We start from the raw sequence: 27564 nt of genomic DNA on the forward strand, positions 1-27564 counted from the left end.
CTTGTCTCATAAAATATGGATATTGTTTCAAGAAGGAATATGTTTATGTTTTGTTTTCAGTATTAACATAGTTCATCTTAGAGATTTAAATTCTATTAAATGAAGAGTTTTTCTGGCTGATTCAAGCAACCCTTTTCATGCACCAATGGCACTTGGGAAAATTTTAATTAATTTCAATTTTTCCTAGCTTATGAAACAAACAATGCACCCTTCCCCATTTTATTATATTTTGTTTTTTAAATTATTATTTGGTCTATTTTTGCTACTTCTTTTTTTTAAACCCCCTTGCCAGAGTGTCTCAAAGTTAAGCCACAGGGAAGCGTGGTCGAGAGGCTAAGTGCGCTTGAACTTAGCTTGGCTACATATGAAGGGGGCTCGAGGTTCGACACCCGACTCGGGCAGAGTTGAGCGCCTAAAGGCAGCACGGAAAAAAAACTTTTCCTAGATACCCCCTCCCCCTTCTGGTCCACAAATGAGATTGGACCAAAACGCTCTGAGCATGCTATGAAAGTAGCGCTATATAAAAGCCAAAGTTTAATAGTGTTGCTTCAATTGACTTTCATATTACCGGTGTCATAAGTCCCTACAGAATTATTGATGTTAAATAAAAACAGTTTCTTGGTGATTTATCTACAATTTCCTGGATCTGACCCCCCCCCCCTCCTTTTCCTCGATACTCTGGTTTAGTAAAACCTGAAGCTGGTGATACCTGACGACTTCATTCTTTGAGCAACTTAGGATGTCATCTAAAAAATGTTTTTGATATTCCTTCTGAGTTGAAGATAATCTACTTCCTGACCCAAACTTCTTACAGGCAACGAGCCATTGGCCTCCACTGCCCACAGGTTGCGACGTTGCAGGTCAGTGTTCAGGCCCTCTATGACGTATGACGAGACGACTGACAGTCCAGCGCGCATACCTCACTACCAGACAGCCGTCTATTTCAAAATACTTTATTTCGTTTCTTAAAGAGAAATTTGCAGCTCTCTTTTTTTATTTAATTTGTCCATGCTTAGGGAAGGCACACACCCATTAGAAAGCCAATCTTATTACGAAAACCACTTCAGTTTTATATCGTAACACATTCACATTGACACGTTGATTTACAAAACAAGTTGTTTTTTTTTTCAGTAATAAAATTATAAGCTGCCAACTTTTATTTCAACTTTAGAACTGATTGTTGATTTATTAAATTCCACATTTGAATACAGTATCTATTAGACAAGGTGCCCTAATGTTGAATTTTAAGGCGTTCTTTCTATGACCAATATAGCACCTTTTTTTATGTCATGAATTATTTGAGAAATAAACCGTTACTTAAATTGTACTCGTGTAAGAGCATTAATGTATGCTACGAGTCTGCACGCCATTATTGAACTAAGTTGAAATTGAAGGTAAGTTGGTGTTACTGTTACTTGCGCATGTTAGTGTCAATGTGGAATGGAGCGAATGCGTGTTGAAAGGACAGAACCAAAATGGAGGAATAGAAACTAAATAGTGGTTTTAGTGTTCAAGAAGATTAAATTAATTATAATCTATGACGTTGACGTTTTGTGTTGTTGTATTATTAAAAGAGTCTCTTCACATAACAAAACGTAACAAGTACCATAGTTTAACGTGTTGTTTTTTTCTGTTACTGATACATTCTACAAGTGAACATTTTATACTGCTTTACTGCTTTACACTATTCAAGTATAACTGGGAAGAAAGGGACCTCTGATGGCCCGCTACACATTTTCACTCCTACCACTATATACTGACCTGTACGTGGCCGGGTTGGGACATAATAGATAAAATGAGGTTAGCCACATCATCGGCAGTCAGGTACTGTAAGAGAATAGGAACGAGGTTGAGGAGAATAAAATAAAAAAAAGCACTTTGACGCTCAAAAACAAAAAGAATGTTTGGGTCCAACATTAGCATTCAGTAAATATTCTTTCTGTAAGGAGTTGAGGGGAGGTCTTTTAGTAACACCAACTTTAAACTTACACGTTAAGAAATTCCGTTACTACAGAAATATTAAGATACAGATAATTTGTGCATTGACCAGATTTTCCACAAACATTTAAAAAGTGGATGAGTTGTTTATTTGCAGTCTCTTCTTGTGGTCTTTCCCCCTTGATACCTTGTGATTCATTTTGATGACTTATTCATGTCTGTGTGGGTTCCGTAAGGGTGTTATTGCTGGAAGTGATAAGCACTCCACTACCAATAAAATGCTTCTATTGGCTTGCTCTCAAATAGCCCATAAAAACCCAGTCCAACTTGTGGTTTACGTGTGGCTGAGATATTATTGAGTCTTGTGAAACTGTTCTCACGGACTAGAAAGGAAGCAAAGGCGAGTAACTGGAGCCTATGTGACAAGTCAAAAGCTTGCTGTCAGAGTCACTCAAACTTTTCACAGCATTAATTATATTTTATCATTATTTATTCATTTTATTTTAATTATTTTCCCGCCCTATCCCCAATTTCTTCACCCGCCCCACCTTTTCCTTGTCTCACTAGACTGAGTCCACCACCTTGGCGGCTTTTCACTTATCTTCCCTTGACCGGGGTAAAGATAAACACACAGTCTCTTTGATCTTACCCGACGGATGTCTGACGGTCGCGGTTGACTCCACCTTGGGTGGGATACAAACCACTCTTCCCCCCCCCCTTCTCCCACGTCTCTCTTTGATCAAAGAGATTACTCGGGTCAACACGCCTCGTGACACTCCAAGGTGCGACTCTTGTCGGACTTCACCCACGTGTAAGATAATTCTTAGCCTAGGACATTTCCTGTTTCCGCCCACATTTTTCGGGCCTTTATAAGGTAGATTAAATCAAGCCAGACCCTCTTATTTCTCATTCTCGTTGAACAGTCGAGTCTGGACTATTTAATTCACTTTTACTCCTAGAGGAATACCAGGTGCCTCCCTCAGGTGTCTGCTATTTGCTATTTGTTTGGCATTGTCTGCCAAGTCAATTGCCTATTTGCTATTTATCGGATCACTCAGCTGCCTATTTATTTGGCATTGTCTGCCTAGTCAACTGCCTATTTGCTGTTAAGTGTCTACTCGACACTACTCACCTATTTATCGGATCAATCACCTAGTGCCTTCGCACTTAGTGCTATTCAGCACTGCACTCCTGCCTATGTGCTATTGAGTATCATCTACTGCCTACTTGAATCTACTCAACTATTTACTTGGTGCTATCGGCTCCACTTGCCTGCTTATTTGACAGTCCACTTGTCAACCCATTAGGCACGACGTCCCTATAGACCCAGAGTTTGTGCGAGACGTCATAGCTCCGCCTGAACTTCGTAACTCACTGGACTTATCCTGTTAGCTACGCTTCCCACGGCAGATCCGCTCTGCCCGCAGTACACTTGTGCCCACGGTAGCCGGCCAACCACTCTACTGTGCCCACTACAGATACCAGAACTTTGGATTGAGACTCCACAAGAACTGTATCACCGGCGTCCCTCTACCCGCTAGAGCGCCACCTCAAGCCAGGACACAGTCAGATGCGACACAAACAGGACAACCAGCTAAGTTCAGAAGACAAAGTGACATACTCTCTTATTAAGTGCAAGAGTGATGATTAAATATAGTACCGACTAGAAATAGATGCAAACCTTCCCCCTTTTTATTCTTCTATGTAAATATTTATGTAAATAATTATTCTTCAATTTTAACTCTTGTATCTGTCTTTCATTGCTTGTCTCGTTGCGTGCCTGCTCCCGATTTATATGCTGACGGGTTGGTGTTTGATAATTTCAAAAATAATCATCCCCTAGACATTAAACCAGACAAACACACATCTCTTTCCCCAACCTGTCACAGCCTAAACCAAGAAGTTTCGGACAGGGGCTCATTAGTCTTGGCTGGCTACCCAGCTAGGGGAAGGAAAACTGAATTCAACCCTCTGCTGCCTTGCAGCTAAACCTAAACAAGGGAATGGCAACGGGAGTCAACCCTGAGGCAGCTCGCAGCATAGAGTGGCAGAGCCTGCATACACCACTGATCCCTAACTGTATTGGCTTTTGCCGTTCATTGAAAAACATCAACTGCGTGGAGAGGTTGGGGGAGGGGGCTGCTGTGTGGCCGACATCGTTCCGACCATAGCTAATGCCCAAGCATCCATCTATGAGATGATCCATAATCGCTTCGCGACTGAAGGAGGCCATATACACATATCGGTATGAAGTAAAAATGTTGAAACGCGTTTTCCAATCTGTTAAAAATTCAAGAAATCATCTGACAAGAACACAGAGTCATTAAGATGTTCTGCATCAAACTATTGAAATGGTCTCCATCTCCATAACATTTGAAATCTAAAGTCAAGCTTTGACGCTTTTTTAAAATAGAAATCAAATTTTGTCAGAGTCAATACTACAGGTACAACTATAAAATACATAATATTAGGTTTTAATTAAGTCTTTGAAGTTAATAGTCAGGGAGAAAAAGTGTTTTTATTCAAACAATTAAAAAGAATTTAACAGAAAATTGGAAATATAGGAGAAGTAAATGCTGACCACAAAATACTAATTTTAAACCACTAGCCACTGGTCATTGCCTGTATTCTATTCGAAAGCTGGTTGTAAGTCCCCATGTAAGTGTTAACCAATGGCGTAGCTAGGTGAGGGAGGAGGGGGAGAATTTGAAGATCCCCCCCGGGCCCCCGTTTGAGGGGAGCCCCCAAAGGAGTGTCAGAAATTTGTTTTTAAATAATTTAAATATTACGTCACTGTCATGTAATCTTGCTTTTCACGTTTTTACATAAGCTAGTGACCCTGTTGCATGTATTCCACACAGAGTATCAACACTTTACAAGGAGTTGCGCTGACTAGTGCGTGTTACTCTCAGGAAATAACTCTCAGGAAGTAACTTGGTAGTTAATTTCATCATCCTTGTCATGTAAGAAGAAACCTGATAAGAGCACTGAAAACAAAGGAGACCATGAACGTGTCGAAGAAAAGTATCACTATTCAGATGATTCATACAAAGATACAGCAGTCGAAGAAGTAAAAATGTCTCTTGATGAGAGAAGCAGTTCTGAAGAGACTCCAGGGGAATATATTTTACCACAGTCAGAGAAAACATCTGAAGTAAGTGATACAGATGATGAGTCAACTGATGGTCTTCCAAAATCACTTTCTCTAGGAGTGGAAGAAGTTGTAATTAAGTATAAAGACTTCAGATAGATCCAGCCTGGAACTTTATCTGAGGAACTGCGAGCAAAGATTGCGTTAAAGGGTAGCTTATTTTTCTAAAACAAAGATAAACAGTATTTGTTTCCAGTAGAGTTTACCCAAAGTAAATCACGAAGTTTGACATCATCATGGTTCACTAGAATGCTTCCAACACTTGGGATGTCTATTTTGTTTTCCATGTGTACTGTTTTCTGGGGCATCAGAAAAGACATCTAGTGCATTGAGCAAACCAGGAGTTGGTTTCACCAAATGGAAGAAAACTGGGAGACTGAAAGAACGTGAAGAAGGAGTCCACCACAAACAAGCTCATTTGAAAAGGAAGTTAGAAGAAGAAAAGCTTAAGGCAGAACCAGATGAACTGTCACATATGTTTCATGCGCAAATTTGGAAAAATCAGCAGCATTGAAGATATTCTGAAGAGTGTAGCAGCAGCTATTAAGTACTTTGCAAAAACAAATTCAAGCTTACGTGGTCACAACGAAATTTGATGAAGTTACGAAACACCACTTACATAGAATCGAATATAGGAAGACACATTATTTGTCGCCAGAAATTCTAAATGAGTTTATTAACTTGATGGGCAATAAAGTTAGGAAATCAATTGTTGGGAAAGTCAAGCAATTTTGTTATGTTTCTCTTATGCTTGTTTCCACCCTAAATGTTTTTCATCAAGAACAGGTATCCCTAATAGTTCGTTACTTGGATGTTGGTGATTTCGAAATAAAAGAGTCATTCATTGGTTACTTTGAAATTTTGAAACCTGATGCACAACATTATAAAGAACTTGTTCTTAAAACTCTTAAAGACATTGGTCGACTTTGATCTGTGCAGAGGTCAAACCTATGATAACGAAGCCACAATGTCTGGCCTGCAGAAACGTCTCTTAGACATAAATCCAAAGGCAACATTTCTGAACTGTGATAATCACTCTCTGAACATGGAGCTCTTCATGCTGCTGAGATAGATCCAGCAATTGTAACCTTTTTTTTGGAACTGTACATGAATTGTTCAATTTTTTTTCCAATTCCCAGAGATGGGCCAAACTGAAAGAAGCTGGAGCCTAGCTGGAGCCTAGAGTTTTAAAAAGGAGAGTAATACAAGGTGGTCTGCAAGAGAAGAGGCTACGTCGGCAGTTTTCTCGCATCTCGACAAAATCACCAAGCTATTGGATAAACTTTCTGAAGAATCAACAACTGAAAGAAAGGACACTAGAAGCAGTGCACAGAATCTTCTTCATGAAGTGGAAAATTATGCTTATCTGGAATTCCGGTCAAATCTCCTGAGTCTAATTAATATATATCAGAATAAACTACAAACGTCTGGCCTGGAGAATAGGGAAGCTGCTGAAGAAATTAAAACCATTTCAGGCTTTCTGCAAAATAAGGAGAAACCGACGAAACTGATCACCCAATCCATCGAAAAAGCAAAAGAAGATAGTGAATGCTATTGAGTTCATGTAATCAAAATAACCAGAAGAAATAAAAGACTCGATGGGGGAGTTGAGTTCTGATGTAGGACTGTCAATAGAACTGCAATTCAAACGTGTTGCGACAGAAGTGCTGGACAGATTTCATATGGAGATGAAGGACAGATTCCAAAGGCTGGAAAACCATGTGCACATCTTTGGATTTCTTCTTGAACTTAGACACCTCTTGGAGTCTATGGATGATGACACGCTGATGAAAAACTGTGCTACTTTTTCCTGTTTGATGAAATACAGGCAAATCGATTGTTCAATGATGTCATTGATGCACGAGCACTTATCATCAACAAAGCAGTGCCACAATCACCAATTGACATGTTGAGGAAGCTGGCTTTATATGGTAATGATGTGTGCTCAAACCTTGCAACCTCCATCCGAATACTGCTAACTCAGGCCACTTCCATTGCGTCATGCGAGAGATAATTTCAAAGCTCAAGTTAATCAAAAACTATCTCATGAGTACAATGACGCAAAAAAAAAGCCTTAGCAGCATGGCTTTAATGTCAGTGGAGTCACAAATACTAGAGAGTATCGATGTAGATGATGTTATAGATGCCTTTGCTGCACAGAAAGCACGACTTGAAGCGATATGAATTGAGATTTGTCACTTGTGCATTATTTCGCCAATAAACAACGGTATTATTCATTAAAAGATTCTTAATGATTATTTCTTGTTAATTGTACTTACATACTGTGACAATTTGAATGTAAGCTTATGTATTTATTAAGTACATTTTCTCATGTCATGATGTCGAATGTAAAAATGCAAGAGGCCCCCAAAAAGGTCAATATCCCCGGCCCCCCTAATCCCTAGCTACGCCCCTGGTGTTTACCTTTCTTTCAAACGACTAGCCACTGGTCAGTGTTTACCTTTCTTTCAAACGACTAGCCACTGCCTGTATTCTATTTGAAAGTTGGTTGTAAGTCCCCATGTCAGTGTTTACCTTTCTTTCAAACGACTAGCCACTGCCTGTATTCTATTTGAAAGTTGGTTGTAAGTCCCCATGTCAGTGTTTACCTTTCTCTCAAACCACTAGCCAGTGGTCAGTGTTTACCTTTCTCTCAGATAGAAACTTTTTCGTCTTCTCCTCGTCGTTGTCAAAGAGTTTCTTGAAAATATCAGTTTCCACCACACCCGGGCTGATCGACTGTCAATAGTGAATCGAATGAATGGAAGTACATGTACCAATGAATAATAAAAAAAAAAAAATATTTTAAAGTCGCCCCATTCTTTTTTTTAACCAAACCTTCTGTCTTTTCCAAAACTAGTCCTCACATAACTTTTTTGACTGCCGCCCTCAAGCATGTCTCTCGGTCTCATCTTTGACCACCTCGCGTAAAGAGAATTTTTTCCCTGGGCGGCACTGTTATAAATCAGCATTGTACAGAAGTATTAGCTAGCTGCACAGCTAGATAGACACATACACACAAATTAGACAAAATGGCACTAAGTCAAAGTTAAAACAGACACAGACAGACAGAACAGATAGATAGATAGATAGATAGATAGATAGATAGATAGATAGATAGATAGATAGATAGATAGATAGATAGATAGATAGATAGATAGATAGATAGATAGATAGATAGATAGATAGATAGATAGGTAGATAGATAGATAGATAGATAGATAGATAGATAGATAGATAGATAGATAGATAGATAGATAGATAGATAGATAGATAGATAAGCCCATTCCATTATGAAAAAAGGAGGTTTTAAATGTTAATAGTTGTTACCGGCTGAAATGATTGAATACATGTAACTTCCTTAGAAATTATAGACCCTTTGTCATTGTGCTAGCCGCATGACACCTCGCAATCAGTTGACTATTTGAAACAGGGAAACTGTACATTATTCCATCCTGTAGAAACTACCCTATGGTAAAAAATAAATCTAGCTACCAGATCACTGTTTCCTGACATGTTCTTTTCTCATAACCATTCTATTTTTCGTCTTAAACTTGAAATCACCCATTTTCCTACAGAGGAAGCCCGCTATTTACGAATCGTATTCAGTTAACGTCCTTAGACCATCTTTAACAATTGTTAAGCTTAATACTATAGTTAACTGCAAAGCCGCAAAATTTTCTCCAATTTAAAAAATTCAGAAGTCCTCACCGAAACTCTTATATGAGAATCCAACTGACGAAGTTCAAGGCGGAGACCTTCAACTATTGACCGCAGAGCGAACTTGGTGGCACTGTACATGTGGAGATCTTTATTGCCTGGTAGCAGACGATGCCCGGAAAGACTGGAAAGAGATTTAAGTAGGGCATATAACGAGAGAGGAGAATATCCTCTTGCTTGAATTATAGACAAACGTGTTCTGAGAGACCACATGTGATATAGTGCACAATTATCAATGCAATGAAAATGATTTATAGATCTGGTTGTATCACATAAATATTCAGTTTAGCACAGCCAAATTATGCACATCAATATAGGTCACTCTCTTAAGGAAGGGAGCGCCACAAGTAGGCTAAAAGTTTGAGAAACACCAAGTTACATTTAAAGCTGGCGGGCAATGCTAATGTTAATTAATGCTAAAATAATTTAGACAAGAAAAAAATTGGCATTCTTACTCTAGCCTGATAGGATATCTCTCTTTAATTGCCTGAAAACTGCACTAAAAAATTAAATCGAGTCAGAACTGTCGGTCAATTTAAGTGTCAACGTAGTTTTAGTTTAGCAATAATAATTAATAATAATAAAAATTAACCACGAAGATTGCTGCAACGTTTACACATGCACACACATATAGGCTACCCATACGGGCTCCATTTAATAATGTGCCGAGCAGATTTGGTTTTTGACCAATTTCTTAATAGAAGAGTAGCAGAATAATGCACTGTAGATACCTTAGAATATGCATTTTACTTAGTTTGAAATAAAGAAAATGCTTGGCTAAGGCAATGGTCTAAGTCAATTAGATCTAACTTGATTGACTTTACCTAACTTCATTTCATTAAATATTTGTGTTTGTTTAAAATAGTCATTAGATTTAATCCCGTTAAGCTACGTTAATATGTGTCTATTATGCTAGTGGCAGAAATCTGACGACGACCTATAGGCCTACCCTGAGGTTTTTCAAAAGTAGAGAATTTTATTATCGGTGTCTACTGGATATTCTCATTTTGTATTTCATAGCCTACAATAAACCAGAGCTGAATTTAAGGGAGGGCAGGCAGGGGCTACACACATGTGACCACCACAAGAAAGAGGCCTTCACAAAAGAGATATAAAAAATTACTTGAATTTGAATGGTCAGAAACATTTTGCATTTTTTTTACGCTGGCAAAAATGTGATTAAGAAGTGTGCCTTGTCGTATGCTCAGAATAAGTCAATAGTCTACACTACTTCTCGGCTATTTACGACAGTGAGTCTACCAAGGACCTTACCCACCACAAACTTAAAAATGTTTAAACTAAAATATGCATATTAAAATTTTTTTTAAAAAGGAAATTGAGATTAAATGTATAATAACCCTTCTATTTCCTCTAAAATATCGCATGCTTTTAGATAAATGTGTTTTCATTCATATGTGGATCTTTATTCAAGCTTTCGAAAAATTGTAGGAGCTTCCACAAAAATCCTGCTCAGGGGCCTCAACATTCTGAAATCCGACCCTGAATGTATACCAGCATTCAACATTGAAATCATACGCATCTCGAAACACTGGGCGAAAAATGATTTGTAGCCAATTTAACTTGGTACCTCTCTTAAATCCTTACCTGTTAACAAAAATGATGTGACCATCATCAACTTCTCTTTCTTTCATAGACTTGAACACTTCCTGAGCCAAGATTGTAGGACCCAGGAAATTGGTCTGAAGAGACACTCGTGAATAAAATAGGCAAAACACATAATTCTACGAATTTCAATGAGGGTCGGGCTAATTCATTGTATTCTATTCCTTTTATTGGCTTAGGCTTAGACTCTTTCATGGGTGAATGGGTCATGTTTGGAAGGAAAACATTGGTAAAAAAAAGTTAATTCTGGAAATTCCCAAAACTGGCAGCGAAGTTGATAGAGAGTAACGCTAATATTTCAGAAGTTCATTCCTCTTACTCTAATTGTGCATGTTAGTAAGGCACTTTTTTTAAAAAAAAGCTCTGTTTATTTTTGCCCAGGCACCGTTGTAAAATGTTGTACATGTTCCATGTCAGCTGGTGAAGAGAATTACATCCTAGCTTAAACTTCCCGCAGGAGGACGGGCAGGGTTCGAACCCGAGACCATAGAGACTACCGAAAGACAGTCCAGATAGCATCCCATACGACCAGCCAGCCATCTGGTAAGTCATTGGGCTAATAACGCGAATGTCGTGGGTTCGATCCATTTACTGACCCTTTTTTTAAATGACAATTCAATCGTAACCATTTTATTTGAACATATAGTGGAATTGATTTTTACAAAGCTTATATAAACTCACTCTGTCTATCTGGTAAAAAGTTTGAACATGCTATTTCCCATTCTAGGATCAAGTTGAAACTCTGCACAATTATTCATTGTACTCGACAAGACAAGAATCAATTAAAAAATTAACCATTTAGTTAATTAAATATTGCTGATTAATTATTTTGTTTAATATCCAAATAATGGGAATAACTGCAACTTAATGAGAGATGTGGGTGTAGGCCTATATAGATTTAATCCACTTATTACGATTAGCTTTCAATGTATGATTTCCACTTCACATTATCGGATCAAGTTGAAATTTTCATAATTATTCATAGTCGATGACAATAGGCCTACACAGATCAATCCAAAATTTAATCAATTAGCTAATCAATCAGCAGCATAAAGGGCGCTAAACACTGCCATTTTCAGATAAATGGCACTAATTAGCGGTTCATTCCCATAGATAACCTTTTTTTTTAAATAAAAAAAGTTTTTTTTTCTATTGCTTGTTATTTTTAATTATATTATATTTGTTTTTAATAATAATCTTTCCAATATTAGCCCCCTCCCCCCCCCCATCCCGATTCGTGCCTCACACGTCACGCAGGATATTTTCAGCTTTTTAACCACATAATTTGGTTATCAATGACCACTGGTCAGTAAGTATAAGTAGAAATCTGACGATATTATGTGGTCAGACAAACAACTTTTCATTTGACAATGTCTGTTGTAGGTATACTATCAAGTCTGGGCAACTCGAGACACTTTGTGTCTCATATCTTGTGTCGCTCGACATCTTCAAACGCCTGTCAAACATCTCAAATATGTTGCGCCTTAACAAAACTTTGACGAAAAAGAAAGGAGAAAGAGTTCAAAGCAGTTTTCATTTTTTTTTTAAATTCATTCACGAGATTTCGTAAGGTATTACCTTGACCATAGTGGCCCATACATCCGGGTTACCACTAAGCAGTGGCTCAGCAAAGGCTACGGCAGCGTTGTTGATGAGTACGTCAACTCCTTCTAGATCTGGGTCAGTTCTGATGGTATTTAGAAGAGCGGAGATTCTGTCTGGCTGGGTGATGTCACACTTCATGGGCACCAAGCTGCCTTCGAAACCGTTAGTCTTGTAGTCCACGGCTATAGCCTACACGAAATGAGATACAATAATGGACAGATGGAGACATGTTGCCCGAAGAAAATGAAACTCAGTGATGAATGATGGAGACATGCAGCCTGAAGATGAAACTCAGTGATGAATGATGGAGACATGTAGCCTGAAGATGAAACTCAGTGATGAATGATGGAGACATGCAGCCTGAAGATGAAACTCAGTGATGAATGATGGAGACATGTTGCCTGAAGATGAAACTCAGTGATGAATGATGGAGACATGTAGCCTGAAGATGAAACTCAGTGATGAATGATGGAGACATGTTGCCTGAAGATGAAACTCAGTGATGAATGATGGAGACATGCAGCCTGAAGATGAAACTCAGTGATGAATGATGGAGACATGTAGCCTGAAGATGAAACTCAGTGATGAATGATGGAGACATGCAGCCTGAAGATGAAACTCAGTGATGAATGATGGAGACATGCAGCCTGAAGATGAAACTCAGTGATGAATGATGGAGACATGCAGCCTGAAGATGAAACTCAGTGATGAATGATGGAGACATGCAGCCTGAAGATGAAACTCAGTGATGAATGATGGAGACACGTAGCCTGAAGATGAAACTCAGTGATGAATGATGGAGACACGTAGCCTGAAGATGAAACTCAGTGATGAATGATGGAGACATGTAGCCTGAAGATGAAACTCAGTGATGAATGATGGAGACACGTAGCCTGAAGATGAAACTCAGTGATGAATGATGGAGACACGTAGCCTGAAGATGAAACTCAGTGATGAATGATGGAGACATGCAGCCTGAAGATGAAACTCAGTGATGAATGATGGAGACATGCAGCCTGAAGATGAAACTCAGTGATGAATGATGGAGACATGCAGCCTGAAGATGAAACTCAGTGATGAATGATGGAGACATGCAGCCTGAAGATGAAACTCAGTGATGAATGATGGAGACATGCAGCCTGAAGATGAAACTCAGTGATGAATGATGGAGACATGCAGCCTGAAGATGAAACTCAGTGATGAATGATGGAGACATGCAGCCTGAAGATGAAACTCAGTGATGAATGATGGAGACATGTTGCCTGAAGATGAAACTCAGTGATGAATGATGGAGACATGCATCCTGAAGATGAAACTCAGTGATGAATGATGGAGACATGTTGCCTGAAGATGAAACCCAGTGATGAATGATGGAGACATGTAGCATGAAGATGAAACTCAATACGGTAGACTAAACTCAGTTATACTTTATAGATAACTTGATCTACTCATCTAGTATACCTCTAGCTCAGCGATGTCTCTGGCCAGTGCCACTACGACCATCCCTTGCTGGCAAAGCATTCTGGCCACGGATGACCCTATCCCACGTGAAGCACCAGTCACTAGGGCCACACGCCCAGTCCATTTGTCCATGTTAACTGGCCAAACAGTTCCCTACTATTGGTGATGTATTATATTCTGTGGATGGTTGGAGGGACGTGGCAATGATTGCGTTTCTACTTTAGGAGTTTCGAATGGTGCATCAAAACACAATTATTTGAGTATAGGAAAATTAAAATAGAATTGTGCACCATGTTTTAAAATAAACATTGTCGGGACTCTGAAATTGACTTGAGACTCTTCAAGTACAAACTGGTTTATTCATCAGTGTCTTCGGTTAACTTATTATATTGAATGACATTAAAATATGCGTCCTCCGTTGATTTAGCTCAGTGATACCCAGCCTAATTCAACCTGCGGGCCATTTTAATTTCCGACACTCGTGTCGCGGGCCACATGACCGAAAAAAGTTAAAAAAAAAAATGAAATGAAATTGACCTGAAACTATTTTATTAGAAACCAGTGGATACCTTGATGAATTTGGGATGTTTGAAGTTTATCTTTAATCTATTTTTTCTACGAGTTGGAAAATGGCTTCATTTCTTTACCACCATTGTGAGCAACATTGTAGCTAGCCTCGTCATAAATTTATTTTCTGGTCTCTTTTTGGTTAATATTCCCTTCCATTCTCCAATCTCTAGGCGAAGTTTAAAAATCTTTTATTCGCGGCTGACGCCAAAAATGCCGCCATATTTGTTTTTTAATGTCGTTTCTGTATAATTTTTTTTTTTTTGAAAAAAGGTAAAAAGTTGATAGGCCTACAAAAGATGTTTCCTATTGTATGAAAGCAAATGTAACTAGTAAGAAGGAAAGACTTGACTCTAGATTGATTTCAAAGCTGATCAAACGGTTTGCTGTGATGATCGTGGAAAGCACTAGTTGCTCATGTTAACCCAGACTTCTATGCAATTCATTTGTTCACATATTTCACCATTGAAGAAGTGCTTCGTGGCCCATACCTGTATAAACTCGGCCCACATAATCCTGTTCTATATTTTTTTTTCCCATTCATGTATATTTAATGTATAAATATCTTTCCAAATAAGACAGTTTCTAGTTTGCCTGACGCAGAACTAGTCATTCTATAGAATGCCTAGGCAAAAATGGACAATCATTTGGCACTTTGCCGGTCACACATGGCCATTCAGTTTCTATCACTACATGGACGTATTTTAAAAGTGTAATCAATCTTGACACTTTCAAAACATGTTACAAACATCAATAAAATCAACAAGGTTTTTTCAAATCAAATCAACACGTTGATTACAAAATTATTTTTTTTATTCAAATAGAAAAATAGTTATAAATGAGCATTTGATAAGAACTTCAAAAATGTAACTGATCAAATACGATTAATAACATTTCAGTTAAAATGCAATTTTTCAGCAACCACAAGATTCAGATCCATTCATGAAATTTTAACTTCAATTGATTTAAGACACCTTTTAAAATGTGTATTGAGTCTATCTATGAACAAAGAAATAAAAAGGAGATTCTGTTTGAAAGATTTTATAACAAATGAAGTAGGCACTCCTTTGCATAACTACATTCTAAAAGTAGAGGTACAACATTAGGAAGTGATCCATTGGAATACACATTTGTTCAAGTAACATTACATTTATCTATACAATCTCATTTTACTGGAATAATACCAAGACACTTTAAAAAAAAAAAAAAAAGATTAATCACAGACTACATGGAATAAATTCTACATTGATTAAAAAGTTCATGCGGAGATCAAAGACAAATCTATTTTTCTGCAAAACAATAACAAAGTACAGATCTAAATTCTATACAAAAGTATAGTTTCCCTTATCTCTAGTTTTTTTTCTTTTTTTGAATGTACTCTTTGGCACCAAGATCTTGTAATAACCATGCCAAGAACAAACTAAAGTCCATATTGTGTTGTTGGAGTTGTTTGTTTCCCTTCTTAAAAAAAAGTAAACAGGAAATGTTACAGGAAAAAACAAAAAAAAAAACAACAACACTCAAACAAAACACAAGAAAAAAAAGAAGTTTAGTGTGATCTTGTTTAAATAGCAAAGAAATAATGATCTCGGGTGAGTTCTTCAGCCAAACTGAAATCTTCTTTCTGAAAAAAAAAAAAAAAAAAAAAAAAACTTAAGTCACAAATGGACAAGCTGGTAGTATTCATACAAATGAAATTCAAAGAAATAGGTACAAGAGGGAACAAAAGGAAAAAAAAGATCATGACTTACTCATATGATATTTTTATAAAACTAAATAACCCTGTACTTACTCATAGGATATTTTTATAAAACTAAATAACCCTGTACTTACTCATAGGATATTTTTATACAACTAAATAACCCTGATGCACATCAGTAATTTTTGACATGAGAACTATTCCAGAATCTGAAACTTTGCTATTTTTCTTTACAACACCATTTAAAAAACAAAACCTTTATTCACGTTGGTACTGCAACCATCATTACAGATGTTCAATCTTTAATCCAACTTTATTTTTGATTATTATCACCTTCCCATTTTATTTTTCTGTTTCTAATTAAAAACACCAAAATAAAGTAATTTTTTAGGGGGAAGAAAAATGAAAAAAAAAAAAAAAGAAGTATAATGATTAACAACAAAATGACATGACAACAATGCCTAGCAGAGAAGGAACCAGACTCAGGCTGATCCATTGCAGGAGGTAAAGTGAATTTATTCTAAAAATGAGACATAAATGTGTGTGCAGTTTGTTCCTTTCAGACTTTGCCCCACAATTTCAAAGCAACTTAACATTTAGGGTTAAGAAGTGACAAGCCAAAAACAAACAAAAAAAAAGAGGAAATAAAAAAGTGGGGCTAAATTATTCATACAAAATGAAGAGACATTCTAGTCATTCTTGGAAAGGGGTTGTCCTTAAGAGACATCCATTTAAGGTTTCAAAACAAAGATATTTCCTTTGTCAAAGCTACAACTGATGTGCCTAACAAGTTGTGTGTGTGTGCATAAGGAAATGTGCAAAATGTAAAAAAAAAAATAAACAAGTGTTCCGGTACATTGAATAATAAAGGAGAATTCACTTCAATCTGTTCCAATGGAAAAGCAAAACAAAGAAATGTTGCCATGTAGTGCTACTAGAATGTTGCCATGTAGTGCTACTGGAATGTTGCCATGTAGAGCTACTGGAATGTTGCCATGTAGTGCTACTGGAATTCACAGCAGGTAAAAAAAAAAGGATGTGTTGAACAGTAGGACGTCCCATTGGTGGATATCAAAAAAATTTTGTAGTTGAAATTTTAAAAAAAATTTTAAATCAAAGCCACTGCTAACTTGTTTCATTTCAACTGGCTTGAACTGATCACTATACCAGCTTTTTTTCACATAAGTAAAGTGCACATTGTAGATACTTTTTGATAAATATTAGCAGGTGAAAACAAATTACCTTTTCACATTGAGCGGGGACATCAAATACTGTTTCATTTTTTATTCCTGGAGTTAGGTTGACAAATCCAACAGTCTGAACAAATTCCACTGTTAAAAAAAAAATACAGAAAAATGTTAATGAAAAAAAAAATACACAAAAATGTTAATGAAAAAAAAACAAAAAACACAAAAATGTTAATGAAAAAAAAAAAAAAAAGACGAATAAAGCCAGGTTTTAGTCTAAAAAACAAAAATTACATTTTTAGTTAAACCTTTTCAAAATAACCTTTATTTGAAAATGAGAACTAATAAGCATTTTAATACCAGCAAATGTGAATTTGCCTGGCATTAGCATCAAGCATATGACCAAAACTGCAAAACAATTAGGATTGTTATTAACAGAACTTATCTTTATTAATACTCAGTCAAATCTCACTGAAGATCATTGAGCAGAACCTTTCTTGTTGTTTTTTTTAGTTTATTACTGCACATGAAATTAAAGGCAACACTCTGTCATATTCAATGTGCTTTTATTGCTTTAGTTGACAGGGCCCAATCTCATTTTTTAAACTTATGGTCACCTCGCAAATGAAAGCTGTGGCAACACACATTATTTGCTTTTGTATTGTGAGTGTCCATCCACCCTGAGTAATGTATGCACTATACAGACACTCTGTTAGACGTGAAGATGTAAATTTGGTTGGTTGAGTTTTGCTCTTCATGTGCCATTCAAGAACTTGTGATAAGGATGAAGTTTTTGGAACAGGTGATAAATCCTTTTTGATGTATTATCAGTGTTTACTGTCCACCACTAATAGCATGTGATTTTACAAACTTGGGTTTGTTAAGCTGTTATTTAAACAACATAGTAACCCCAAAAATTTACAAATCAATAACATAAGGTTTAGAAGACACCTTACATTTTCAAGCTACTAACTAAAATACTTTAAACAAAAATTGTCAGGTTTGATAAGTCTCTATATAATGTGCAATGTAACTGATTTAATGAATTTTTTTTTTTTTACAAAAAATATTAGGCTTTGTATACTAGCCCAAGTCTCTAATTTACAAAATGTTAAAATGTTACAATTTTTGTTTGCTAAATAAAAGTATCTAAATTTCGTTTTAAAGCACATGAGTAGTGAACATTTTTTATTTAAAATTATTCCTGAGAATTTAATGTGAATATATCAAATAACCTTTGGTAAGTTTTCCATAGACAGCTTCAGAAACAGGTATGCAGCTGCCAGAGACATTTTGAACGGAGATGAAGGCATTGATACGTTCACCTTCAATAGCATAACCAGAAACTTTAAATCCACCTTTCAGACCCAAGTAATAGTCACCTACAGATTTGGCTTTCTCTGAAATTAAATAGCAAACATATAAGAGAAATGGAACAAGCCTTTAGCACTCTAAACATTTTAGCAAACATGATGGAGAAACACTCAACATTCTAATAAACATAAACTATAACATTCTAGCATAACATTTTGTAGCAATGGAAAATGACTAACACTTTTTAAAATTAGTCGCAAACAAAGAAAAAAAAAGAATTCCAACCTGGAATGCATGCTTGGCGGAAAGGACGTTTAAGTGTTTTTAACCAACATTTGTTTCGTTTCAGGTCTACAATGTACAGGTTACCAACCTAAATGTACAGAATGAAAAGTTTTAGTAAGAAATAAAAATGTGCAAAATGTAAAAAAAATAAACAAGTGTACCGGTACGTTGAATAATAAATGTACACATGAAAGTCCAGACAGAACTAGAGAGTTATCAAACTTGTTGGTTCCTACCTCCCCTTCATATCTCACAACAATTTGAAACCTGTTAAAGTATTCTCCATTGGCATAGTCAAGGAAAGCAGCTGAACGCTTGTTAGTGTAATCATAGGATGCAAAAACAAATTCCTGTGAATAAAACACAAAGGAAAATAGCAAACTCTGTTCAGGCATATTCCTCAAAAATACAACTTATGATTTTCTATTAAAAAACAATAACAAATAACTAGCTGCCCTTAGCTTTAACTCTAGCATTACTAACTTTGCAATCTTTACTATAAATAGCTAAATGACTAATTTAGACACAGAAAAGAACAAAATGTATTCTTCATAAAAAAAGGAACAATATTAAATGAAAAGGTTTGATTATTTCAGCATTCTACAACCCAACCTGGTACAATTCAACATTACTTTTTAAGTATCAAATATTAGAGGGGAAAGGAGTCAAGAGACAAAAAAATGGTTTGATTAATTCTGACTTTGTGGACTTTGATAATAAATAATGAAGATTGTCACAGTGGAGTTGCCTTGAGGAACTCAATTGTGGGCAGGGATGGTCATTGGACTACATTGTGGAAGGAAATTCCCACAAGATGATGAAGTAAACGTAGTTGATGCATATGGACTACATTTGATAAGATGTAAGAATATAACTGATCTGAGAGATGGGGAGGTTATTCTCCCTTAGGCTATATCACTAAAGGAGCCAAGCAAAGGTATTATATCTTAATAGATTTGGGCTGTTACATTGGAGGATGCAAGAGCAAATAATTCCTTTATTAAAAAAAAACAACAACAGGATGGCATTGGTAGCTACCAGGTTTAGAAAAATTATACAGTATACTGGTTTAAACCAAACAGTGAGAGAACCATGCCCATACAGTACCCTTGTCCTACAAACTTAAGTATTAAGAGATGAGAGAAGAGTATGGGTCAGAAATATGTACAGCACTAAAAATAAAAATTTAATTCATTTACAGAACTATGCTAATACATATTTATGAAGACAGGAAATAAACTCAAATCAGTTGAAAATGATTGAATTTATTCTTACTTTCAAAAGACCACTTCGCCTTCGACCAGCCCATCCACCAATTGAAGATTCCACGCCTTCCCATTGGTCAGGTGTACAACAGGCAGAGCTAAGCGCCACCAGGGAGAAAAGTGCCAACAAAACTGCTGATATAGCTGCCATCTTTGTTCCTTTATTGAAGAGATAGATAAGTAAGAATTAAAGCTATCCATCATAATTATATTATTAAAGAAAGGCGTTTCTTTAAAAATGAAAATAATTACATCCTAAAAGTTCCATTTGTTACTTTAGTCATACATGTTAAATAAGAGACTTTTAAACACTTCTAAGCCATTGGCTCTCCTAGATAAATAAAGCAACTTTTCCAGGCTATAATGGCACTAGGAAAAGGGAAATATTGTCCTAGCATATGCAATAATAAAATCTGGCTTTATCTTTCTATCTAATTTTGTATAATCTAGAGCACAAGAAATTACATAATTTAGTTGCATATAAATAGAATAGGGCTCTATAATATTGACATTGACATTTCTATGTGCCCAACTTTGAGATAAACTGAACAAAAGCAAATCTATTCATCTACTCATTAGAAAGTCAACCTATTTTTTTTAGAAAACAAAAAGTAGATTTCACATATTTCTGAGTCCAAAGGTTGGTGTTCAGTAACTAGCATAATGACTAAAAAACTTTTTCACTTGAGATCAACTGTGAGAAAACCACAGTCTGTTACTGGAAGCCTGCAAAAGTATATTAAAGGAAACTCTAAGAAATACATGATTTCATCCTAAACTGATGCTAATTTTGTTCAATTAATCATTCATCTGGAATATTTATCAAATGTAATGTGCTCAGAAAGAAAAATTTGGTCATAATCAAGAAGAGCTTTAGTCTGGGGAGCTGACAAGATTAAAGCCAAAAGAAAATACACTATCATGATGATGCAAGCAAGAATTTGATCCCAATCTTACACCAAACACAAAAGGTGTACAACTATAGAGTTGATCAAAATGATCATTTCGACAGGTCAAAGAGATCTATTAGTGTGCCTGCATTTGAAGACACAACCATAGGCCAGACTTTATTCAATGCTGTTGAGAAATTGGATGATACTCATTCTTGCCATTAGGTCTGTTCCTTGATATGTTATAAATATCCTGGCCTCCCGTCAAGTAAATGTGTAATGAAGTTAATACCATGCTCTTAACCCAGATGTTAATGATTGTTTTGTTTATTTTAAGTTTATGATGTTCCTTTGGTGTTTGGAAATTAATAGATCTAGATCTTTGAACAGACCTCCTGCAAGACTGCAGTGGACTCTGTTTAAACTTGCTTTTATTTGGCACTATCTTTACTAGATCTACGGTCTGAAGGGCATGCCTTTAAGACCAGGCAGCCACCCAGTTGTTAACCTAAAAGGGCTATAATTAGAAAAAACAAATTGAGAGTCAACAGGTAGATCTATTAATCTAACATCTAGTTGAAGACACAGGCCAATGCTTTAAGACTTGGAAAATAAACATTCTTTTCCTGATATTTTCTTTTCCTGATATTCTCTTTTCCTGATATTTTCTAGCACAACACTGGCAATGGCCAAGAAGATATTGAATATTGTGGACTAGGTCTAGATAAGTAGATACTATATCCTAGATTGGCTCGTTTAAGATCTATTCATCACTATCATTCTGTTTCACTGTTTCTTATACCATCTAGATTTAAATCTAGCAGAATATATCTATATATATCATATGATATATAATTATATTATATATTATATATATATATATGATTATGTAGCCTAGATCTAGATTAGATATAGATCTAGTAGACTATTCTAGTTCTACACTCATACAATTCTAAACTTAGTCATAGACTTTAGCCTAGCCTCGAGACTATAGTGACAGTCAGTACAGAGAAACACACAGTAGTCAGTAGAGACAAATCACAACAATCTTCTATAATTTACAGTCACACAGACTGAGTCACTATCACAGTACAGTTACAGTATCATCAGTGACTGTGTCTAGATCTATTGTATATATAATATTGTTTTACATGTTTCGGATGTTCCTTCAGAGTTGAAGATAGTTTACTTCCTAGTCCAAACCTCCCGCAGGATGACGGGATGGGAGCGGGCAGGGTTTGAACCCGGGACCATGGATAAATCCGAATGACAGTCCAGCGCCCAAACCGCACGACCAGGCAGCCATCCAAAAATAATATTATATATATTATATATAGTGTAGTGACGAGTCGAGACTCTACTCTCTAGTGACTCTAGTCAGTCTGATGAGTCTAGCCAACTCTAGTCTGACTCTTTTCTTACTTAAACTACAGAAGTCTGTTGTCATAGTCACTGCATTGAATAATAATTAATAATAAATAAGTAGATGATGGATCATTATCATACTCATACTAATCAATAATCATAGATTATTTCAATTTAATTAGAATTACTCAATTAGTAGATCTATCTTATCTATAATTAATTGTAGATCTATAATAATAAAGTAAAGTATTATAAAGTATAATTATAAAGTATTATAAATTATATTAATAATTTAATTATAATAATTTTCTAGTCTAGATACTAGATTATAAATCATTAAATGATTTTATTTTATAATTAAATTATGATTTATAATTGATCTAGATCTATATATAATATATACTTTGGCTACATAAATTTTTCTTGATCATTTTTTGAGTTAGACTAGCCTAGAGAGGGGAAAAAAAGATCTAGATCTAGATCTACCTTTTCTCAAATGATCGATCAGACTGCAGTTTAACTTCCTTAGCTCGTTTTTGTAAATGCCAAGTTACAGTTAAATTTGTCACGTGATATCGAGTCACGGGATGCGTTGTTTTGTAACCACTGTCTATAAATAGGTAACCACTACGATAAGGTCATGGCTGTTTTCTGCGGTACATTTGCAGCGGTTCCCGTACTATAGATTATATTAGTCATGATTGTTCAGCCGTTCGTATCTTTTAAATTACTGATCTTAATATATTAATCTGATATTAATCTGAGCATTAAAAATAAAAATAAACTTTATAGAACCCTAAATTCTGCTGGTAAAATCGTTGGCAAAAAAACAAACCCCATTTGGGCAGTTGTTTGAGACAAACATCTATAAAAAGCTAACAAGATCCTCGAAATAAAGAATCACCCTTTGTGTCAGTATTTTGTGACTTTACCATCACAAAAGAGATACAAGACACCGATGGCAAAGACAAACAGACACAAACACTCTTTTGTTCCCCTGGCAATCAAATCATTAAATAAGAACAATCTGATATAAACTGTGTCACGGGGGCCGGACGAATTTTAGTATAGAATTCACACAATTTGTATACGAATTTATTACTTATGTTAATAATATATACTAATTATTTATATTTCAACCTATTTTTAGATTATTTCGCCCCCCCCCTTTCTAGTATTTTGGTCGATTTGGTAGGGTCGGGAGGGGGCGATGGCATCAATCCGCCCCCCCCACCATAAACATTCGTGTGGGGGGGGGCGGTCCTATATATTGTAGAAATGACATATTGCTAACAGAATCAATTAAATATCTATATGATTAAAACTTGTTATTGGTATTTTAACCGGTCTTTATATTATGTCGTTCACCTGTTGGCCGATTGGAAGGGGAGGAGCGAATACCTCTACTGCCCTTCCCATCTAAACCCTTTGAGTGGGGGGGGGGCGGTCCTACTTTTATGGAGAAATCATAGTATGTAAACAAAATTAGTCGAATATCTATATAATATAAACAGGTGGAAGTGCGACACATGCAATCACCTTACCCCCATCGGACAAACCAATAATTTTTCTTTTTGTATCATAGTAAGAAATTACAAACTTTCAAAAATCTGTCACTAATATAATTTATATATGCTATAAAGTAAATTGTTATATCGAGTCGCCCAACCCCTATTCTTTAATGCAAAATGCAATCATTAGCAGAAATTATAAAAAGGAGCGAGGATTAATCGTTTTCATTTTATCGCCATTCCCCTTTCAAGACAGAGTTTGTGTAATTTCACATGAATTTATCATAAATATTTTAAGAAAGACTTTGCTTTGAAAAAGTTATAATTCAAACGAAATTTTTCAATATAACAGTCACGGTTGAGATGAGTTCAAAAGCCAGATAATCTTTTCCTAGTCGACTTTTTCCAACCTTTACTCTATCTCATATTTTTCTAGTTAAATAAATTTAGGACTATAACTCACAATTTATGCTTGAATTTTATTGAATATTATTAATCGAATTTTTTTTTCGGCGGCGATCCTCAAAGCCTCAATCTAAATATGTGGGGTATCTTATCTTTTCAAAGAACAAATCGGTTGTATTTGCAATGTATTAAGGGACTATAAATTCATATTAGAATATTTTTCCACATTATTCAAAAGGTCCTTTATAATAGAATGAATAATGAGCTGTAGGTCAGGAGAATGCGTTACTGCAGTGAAGAATGCCAGAAAACGCTGTTTGCGTCGGGGCGAAGCCCCGAACCCCACTGATAAATAATGAGCTGTAGATGTCAGGAAAATGCGTTTCAGCCGTGAACAATGCAAGAAAACGCTTTTGGCGTGGGGGCGAAGCCCCGAACCCCATTAATAAATAATGAGCTGTAGATGTCAGGAGAATGCGTTTCTGCAGTGAAAAATGCAAGAAAACGCTTTTGGAGTTTGGGCTTCGCCCCGAATCCCACTAATAAATAATGAGCTGTAGATGTCAGGAGAATGCGTTTCTGCAGTGAAAAATGCAAGAAAACGCTTCGACCCAAACCCCACTGAGGAAGCTTACAGCGCTCTCCCAGACCCCCAAGTTTGCAAGAGAAAGGCTTCAACATCACTGGTTTTTGTTCTGTTTTTTTTTCGCCGAACATAGAGAAACAGTCTTATTTTATTCTCATATATCGAATATATATATATATATATATATATATATGCTGTACGTACGTTTATGCATAGGGTTAGGGTTTACTGGGCGTTAGGGTTAGGGTTTGGAAAAAAATCGCCCCCCCCCCCCTCCAAAGTTCTGGATCCGCCAGTGGTCTTATGTAAATTATGAGTGAGTCTGGTGTGAATGTACACTTTGGTTTCTTATAGTTATAATTTTTTTTTGTTTGGTCTAATGCACTAATTGTAAGACAAATTTCCATACGGACAATTAAGATTATTATTATTATTATTATTACTTTAAAAGAAAAGATAATTACACCCTACTCCACAAGTACGCGTACTCTTGTGTCAATCTAGTCATGCAAATAGAATATAAATAACAATGAGGCTTATCTTCGAGTCCGAAGATTAGTGAGGAATGCAGTATTTCCCGTGGTTGCGCAGCCCCAGTTGTGACCTACATATTTTGCCACATCCAGGGCAAACATAACCATTGTCCGCAGGTGGTCGATATAGATTTTTTTTCGTCGTCTGCGTTTGTCATCGGCAGCAGATTTTCGTTTGGTCTCAAATGTGTATCCCGCGGCCTTCGTGAGTGACCTCCGGCTGTCTCGTTCCGACGCCGCATGCAGCCAGGTGCTCTCTTCTATGTCAGCCAAGGAAAGTTGACGCCTAAGGTGTTCTTTGAAGAGTTTCCGTGGGGCGCCTCTGTTACGTCGACAACCTTTTAGCTCACCAAAAAAAGACTGCCTTTGGCATACGTTCGTCTCCCATACGGGATACGTGCCCTGCCCAGCGTAGATGTCGGACCATAAGAAGTCCCTCTATACTGTCCATACCGGCGTTCGCAAGGACATCGCTGTTTGTAGTGCGGTCCTGCTACCGTATGTCCATGATGGAGCGCAAGCATCTTTGGTGAAATCGCTCAAAAGTCTTAGTTGTTTTTTATATAGTGTCCATGTCTCAGAGCCATATAGAAGGATTGAGAGAACCACCGCCTGGTAGACATTGATTTTTGTAGGCAGGCGGAGCGAATTGTTCTTCCATACTCTCGCCTGAAGACGTCCAAAAGCGCCACTGGCCCTGGCCAGACGGTTATCAACTTCCCTTGAAAGTGAGGCGTCATTAGACACTATACTACCTAGATATGTGAAGTGGTCTACCACGTTAAGGGGCTGTCCGTTTACGGTGATCCTTGGGGCTGAGCATGTTTTATTGGGTGACTTCTGGAAAATGACTTCTGTTTTCCCGAGGTTTATAGATAGACCGAAAGAGGCGGCAGCGTATGCAAATTCGTTTACCGCGTTCTGGAGATCATGCTCACTGTGAACTAGCAGGGCGCAATCATCGGCATAGAGAAGCTCCGTTATGACCATCTCCTTTGTTTTTTTGTTTTTGAATGGGATAGTAGACGTCGAAGATTGAACACATTGCCATCTGAACGAAACCGGATGTAGATGCTTTCGTGCAATCGCTGCCTCATTTGACCCAGCCTTTCGCCAAAGAAGATAGTGAATAGAGTAGGGGCAAGTACACAGCCCTGCTTCACGCCATTTTCTATTGGGAAGTGATCAGAAAGTCATTGATTTTCCGTGCTCTAAGGACAACTTTAAAGATACTAGTGAAGAAGGATCACTTATAGCAGTTTGACCTACCATATGAAATAAGAAATGCGCATTTATCTTTGTCTTTTTTAGTATTTATTAGGTTTTGAATTTGTTAATTATGGTTCAGTATTTTATATAGACCATGAAAGGTCTCTAAATTTAGTGATTTTACTGATAAAATGCGAATATTCGATATAAATATAATTATCACGGTTCTATTTTGCGTCTGTTCTTGTCTGTGGCGTATTAAGGTATCCGTGGGCCCGGAAAGTGGCGAAGATACGGATTGTCATCATTTGGGGGCCCGGGGGGGGGGCTTGACCTCTTTTGGGGGGCCCCTGCATTTTGACATTCGACATTATGCCATGAGATAATGACGTCATATTTAATGTAAAAAAAAATTCAAGTAGTGCTCAAGTAGAGGGGGTTGGCGCGGTGGTCGAGTGGTTAAGGCTGAGGGTCCTGGGTTCGCATCTCGGTGAAGACTGGGATTTTGAATTTCGGGATTTTTAGGGCGCCCCTGAGTTCACCCAACTCTAATGGGTACCTGACTTCAGTTGGTCGTAGTGCTGGCCACATGACACCTAGCTCGTTAACCGCTGGCCAAAGAAACAGATGACCCTTACTATTATATGCCCTATAGATTGCAAGGTCTGAAAGAGGAGCTTTACTACTTAGACCTACTCAAAAAGGGGAACCGGGGGGATTTTCAAATTCTCCCCCATCCTTCCACCATAGCTACGCAACTGGGCCTGGATTCAGAAATATGTTGGTGGGTACCCATCCCCCATAAGACAGATTTAGTGTGTGCTACCGAATGACATTCCAATTCAAGTTGTGTACCTTTTTTTTTGTAAGTCAAAATGTCATCATGTTTGATTGTGGTATGACACGGTACAGCTAAGAGTATTAAAACTCGGTGTTAATGCTAATTTTTAACAGTACTGAACAATGATGTTTCAAATTAACACAAGTTTAAAAATAAATTGTCAATTTTTTATCGAAATAGGCCTACTTTTTTTTCATTTATAGTGCGTTTAGTCTTAACACAGTAATACGTCCGTATTTTATATAACGAAGTAACTTTAAATCTAGTAGATTTTACAAAGTGCAGCTGTTTCATTAATAAACTGAAACGATTGTAAATTATTTACATTGCGTTTTACTGTTATATATATAGGAACAGTCTTGGGTCCACTACTTTTTTTTAAAATACATAAATGATTTACCAAATTGCA

General features: G+C 36.7%; 2 protein-coding genes across 5 annotated transcripts in view; both read right to left on the reverse strand.

Moving 5' to 3' along the window:
- The window catches only part of LOC106063212 (dehydrogenase/reductase SDR family member 11-like), a 14906-nt gene extending 1190 nt beyond the window's left edge, over window positions 1–13716 (reverse strand). Inside the window, exons 1-6 of one of the 3 annotated variants that reach the window (XR_008776590.1) lie at window positions 13499–13716; window positions 12011–12226; window positions 10415–10509; window positions 8801–8933; window positions 7699–7828; window positions 1762–1827 (exon numbers count right to left, since the gene is read on the reverse strand). Coding sequence is in view for 2 of the 3 variants with exons in the window: in XM_013221527.2 (XP_013076981.1) it covers window positions 1762–1827; window positions 7736–7828; window positions 8801–8933; window positions 10415–10509; window positions 12011–12226; window positions 13499–13630 (735 nt within the window). In the remaining variant the exon portion in view is untranslated. The remainder of the gene's footprint in view (window positions 1–1761; window positions 1828–7698; window positions 7829–8800; window positions 8934–10414; window positions 10510–12010; window positions 12227–13498) is intronic. The other 2 variants (XM_013221527.2, XM_013221539.2) reach the window with 2 other exon arrangements.
- A 1144-nt stretch (window positions 13717–14860) lies between these two features.
- Window positions 14861–22704, reverse strand: LOC106063234 (ependymin-related protein 1-like). Of its 2 annotated transcripts, none has more exons than XM_056020484.1 (7): window positions 22557–22704; window positions 19826–19974; window positions 18787–18900; window positions 18551–18638; window positions 18187–18351; window positions 17007–17095; window positions 14861–15689 (listed from the first exon to the last, which is right to left on the reverse strand). In XM_056020484.1, the coding sequence occupies exons 2-7, from the start codon at window positions 19964–19966 to the stop codon at window positions 15630–15632; spliced, it is 657 nt and encodes a 218-aa protein (XP_055876459.1). In that variant the 5' UTR covers window positions 19967–19974; window positions 22557–22704; the 3' UTR covers window positions 14861–15629. The 2 variants fall into 2 exon arrangements, with proteins under 2 accessions (XP_055876459.1, XP_055876458.1); XM_056020483.1 differs by lacking the exon at window positions 22557–22704 and adding an exon at window positions 22474–22516.
- Between the last annotated feature and the right edge of the window lie 4860 nt (window positions 22705–27564).

This window comes from Biomphalaria glabrata, chromosome 2 (assembly GCF_947242115.1).
Source record: "Biomphalaria glabrata chromosome 2, xgBioGlab47.1, whole genome shotgun sequence".
NCBI lineage: Eukaryota > Metazoa > Mollusca > Gastropoda > Planorbidae > Biomphalaria > Biomphalaria glabrata.